General features: G+C 44.5%; 1 protein-coding gene across 1 annotated transcript in view; it reads left to right on the forward strand.

Moving 5' to 3' along the window:
* Positions 1 to 223: 223 nt before the first annotated feature.
* Positions 224 to 3,643, forward strand: part of Ier3ip1 (immediate early response 3 interacting protein 1) — a 16,058-nt gene continuing 12,638 nt past the window's right edge. The window contains exon 1 of the mRNA XM_028783236.1: positions 224 to 389. Within this exon, the coding sequence (XP_028639069.1) occupies positions 224 to 389 (166 nt within the window). The remainder of the gene's footprint in view (positions 390 to 3,643) is intronic.

Consider the following 3,643-nt stretch of genomic DNA (forward strand, 5'->3'; position numbering starts at 1 on the left):
ATGGACACACACACACACACACACGGGGTGGGGAGGAGAAGGAGGGAGAACAGCACAGCACAGCACAGCACATGGATCACTGCAGACGAGGAGGAGTGAAGATTGTTAAGAGCCAGCATCTGCAGTGAAATCGTGTCTGCAGGGATGACGGCCCTAACACACATGAACTCACAGCAGCTGTGCCTGCATGCACAGGACCTGCTCAGAAGCAAGTCATCCAAGCATGGAGCAAAGAGGGGCCCATGATATCCCACCCCTGACGTGTTTCATGCGCCACCTTGACAAGAAAGGCAATTGCACGTATGTAAAAGCCTCAGGTGATCCCGATGCTTGGTCCTACACGGCTTTCTTGTTCCACTTCCCACTCAGCGCCGAGCGTCTGCTGCTTTGTAACTGTGTGCAGCCTATAACTTTTTTCTTAGTCAGCAACCTCTCCCCACCCCAGTAAAAGAAAACATGCCCGATTATCTGTGCTCACCTACTGCACCTCACCCAACCCCTTGCATGATGTAAGGTAGTTCTTCAAAATTCAATAAATGCCTTTAAATTATTTTTAGATTTATTTATTTTATATGTGTGAGTGTTTTGCCTCCATGTATGTCTGTGTACATGTGGGCCTGGTGCCCTCACATCTCAGAAGTGGGCACCGGATGCCCTGGAACTGCAGTTACAGATGTTTGCGAGCCACCAAGCGGATGCTGGGAACCAAAGCCGGATCCTCTGCAAGAACAGCAAGCGCTCTTAGCTTCTAAACCTCCTGTCTATTCCCTAACGTTCAATAAATTCTTGATGAAGAATAGCGAACAAAAGGATGAATGACTGAATAAATAATACACATTTAAGTAGTTTCTAGAGGTTTTTTTAAATTCTGATTTTATTTACTCTACTGGTACTTTTAGAAATAAAATTAGCTCAGTGTGGCTACTTAGGATTAGTACCATTTTAAAATAGGTACAGTGACTAGTTTTTATTTTTTTAGAGAAACTTTCCAATTTTAGGCCCTATTTCCAGAAACACTTTATAAAGCACAAGCTTTCAGCTTGCAAGTGGCTTCATTTTGAGCCTTGTAGCAGAAATAGCTTGTACATGTCCACAAACATGAATGGAACTCACTTGTGGGATTTTTCTATTTTGGTCCAATGCTGACTCCCAAATAGAAGCCATTTGGGTGAATTCTGCTGGCCTAAGCCCGTTTACACTCAGGGGTACTGTTGTAAACAACAGGATTAAAAGCAAGCTTCCTTCATTCATCATTGATTCCCATTGCAGACATAGATAAGAAAATAAAAATACCTACTAAATATATTACCATGACCGAAAAAAAAAAAAGGTTTAAAAAAGAACAGAATCCATTTTTGTCAGACTTCAACCTGAGTCTAAATTTTTAATAAGTAACACATAATATGTATCTCCATGGACTTTTTTTTTTAATGACTGCAGGAATAGAGATGCTGAATTTTAAAACTAGGAAGGGAAAGGGCCAAGTTAGTAAGCTTTTGGGAAAAAAAATCTAAGATCTAACCTTTGAAAAAAAAATTCCCAGAACCCTCGTTGTCTTCACTGCAAGGGAGTAAAGGTCTCAGGCAGTGGAAAGATGGCGACGCTGCCATTGCTCAGTCGGCATTTTCATTTCTCTTCTGTGATTTGGCTCAGACGGGACCCCGTGGTCCTATGAAGTGTGAGGAGTTCTAGGAGACAGATGACTCAGATTCTCCCAACAAAGAACCTGTTTTCGTTATTCTGTTTCAGAAGAAAATTCTTAGGATACTCTAGGAAGAATTAATTGAGAAAAGGGAAAAAACCTTCCCAGGACACACAGTCCTGTTCAGAAGTCAACCTCACAGGGATACACAAGAAGTGATGGGAGCTGAGATCAGCTGACGAGAAGGCGGGATGCAGTTAGAATACCTACCCCACACTGCCATTTATGAGAAGAGACAGATTGGCTCAAGGCTCTGGGAACCAGAAGGCCCAAGATTAAGGAACTTCTGTTGAAGACATGAGCCTGCCCTATTATGATGGACTGGCTTTTGAAATAGCACTATCAGTGGACTGGCTTTTGAAATAACAGCAACAACCTACTCAGGAGCAGAGTCTTCCAACACAGTTGTTTCTTAATGGCCCTGTACCCATCCTGGTAGGAAAGGAGATACTGGAAAGAGACACACATGGCTCTCCCTTTGTCTATCGGATGATTGAAACAATGGCCTCCAAAGAATTCAAATAAAGAAATGACCAAAGTGTTCCTGTCAGCCTGAAGAGGAACTTGTCTGACAGGAAAAGACTTCACACCATTCTAGACAGGCTATCAGGGCACCTGGCAACAGGAACCAGAGAGAAGCAACCAATGACAGGTCAGTGATAGGTGGGGCAATTCCTTGAGTTGGATGCTTACTTATGCTCAGTCGTTGTCTTTTATTTTAACCTAAACCTCCCATCAGTACCCCCAAATATGGTCTTGGAAGTCATTAGAGCCTTTCACTTGTTCCTCTTCTGAGTGTAGCCCCACCGACTACATATCTTGGCTCTTTAGTGTACTTTAATTGGGATTCAGGAGGCAAGTAGCCAGGCCTAGACTTATACTGAAAACCTGGGTCATAGTGCCAGTGTCTTAGTTACTTTTCTACCACAGTGGCAACACAACTTACAGAAAAAGCACTTCCTGAGGCTTGTTTTTCAGAAGTTAGTCCATGACTATCCTCATAGGGTTTCTATTGCTGTGGCAAAACACCATAACCAAAAAAAAAAAAAAAAAAAAAACAGTTGGGGAAGAAAGGGTTTTTTCTTTGATGGGGAAGTGTAAGGCTTACACTTCCACATCACTGTTCATCATTATAGGAAGTCAGGGCAGGAACTCAAATGGAACAGGATTCTAGAGGTAGAAACTGATGCTGAGGACATGGAGGGGTGCTGCTTACTGGCTTGCTCCCCATGGTTTACCTGGCATGCTTTCTTATAGAACCCAGGATCACCAGCCCAGAGATGGAACCACCTACAATGGGCTGGGCCCTCCTCCATCAATCACTAATTAAAAAAAATACCTTTCAGCCAGATCTTATGGAGACATTTTCTCAGAGGTTCCCTCCTTTCAGATAACTCTAGTTTATGTGTCAAGTTGACACAAGACTAGCCAGTACAGCCATCATAGCAGGGAGCACGGCAGCAGGCAGGCGGCAGGCAGGCAGGCAGGCAGCAGGCAGGCAGGCATGGTGCTGAGGCAGAGACTGGGAGCTCATCCATAAGCATGAAGCTGAGAGGGGTAATTCAGAATGGCATCAGCTTTGAAAACCGCAAAGCCTACCTCCAGGGACACATCTTCTCCAATAGGGCATCTTAATCCTTCCCAAACAGTTCCACCAACTGGAAACCAGGTATTCAGATATGGCTGTGACGGCCACTCTCATTCAAATCACCACAGATGGAAAGACACTCATCAGGTAAGAGAGCTTGCTGTGCAAACATGAGGAGCTGCAGTAAGTCTAATCCTTTGCACCCATGTGAAAAGCTGCCTGTGACTGCCTATGCCTGTCTATGACTACCTGTGCCTGCCTGTTCCTGCCTGTGACTGCCTGTGACTACCTGTGCCTGCCTGTGCTTGCCTGTGCCTGCCTGTGCCTGCCTGTGCCTGCCTGTGCCTGCCTGT

The sequence above is a fragment of the Grammomys surdaster genome, unplaced genomic scaffold (assembly GCF_004785775.1).
Source record: "Grammomys surdaster isolate TR1022 unplaced genomic scaffold, NIH_TR_1.0 1036, whole genome shotgun sequence".
Lineage (NCBI taxonomy): Eukaryota > Metazoa > Chordata > Mammalia > Rodentia > Muridae > Grammomys > Grammomys surdaster.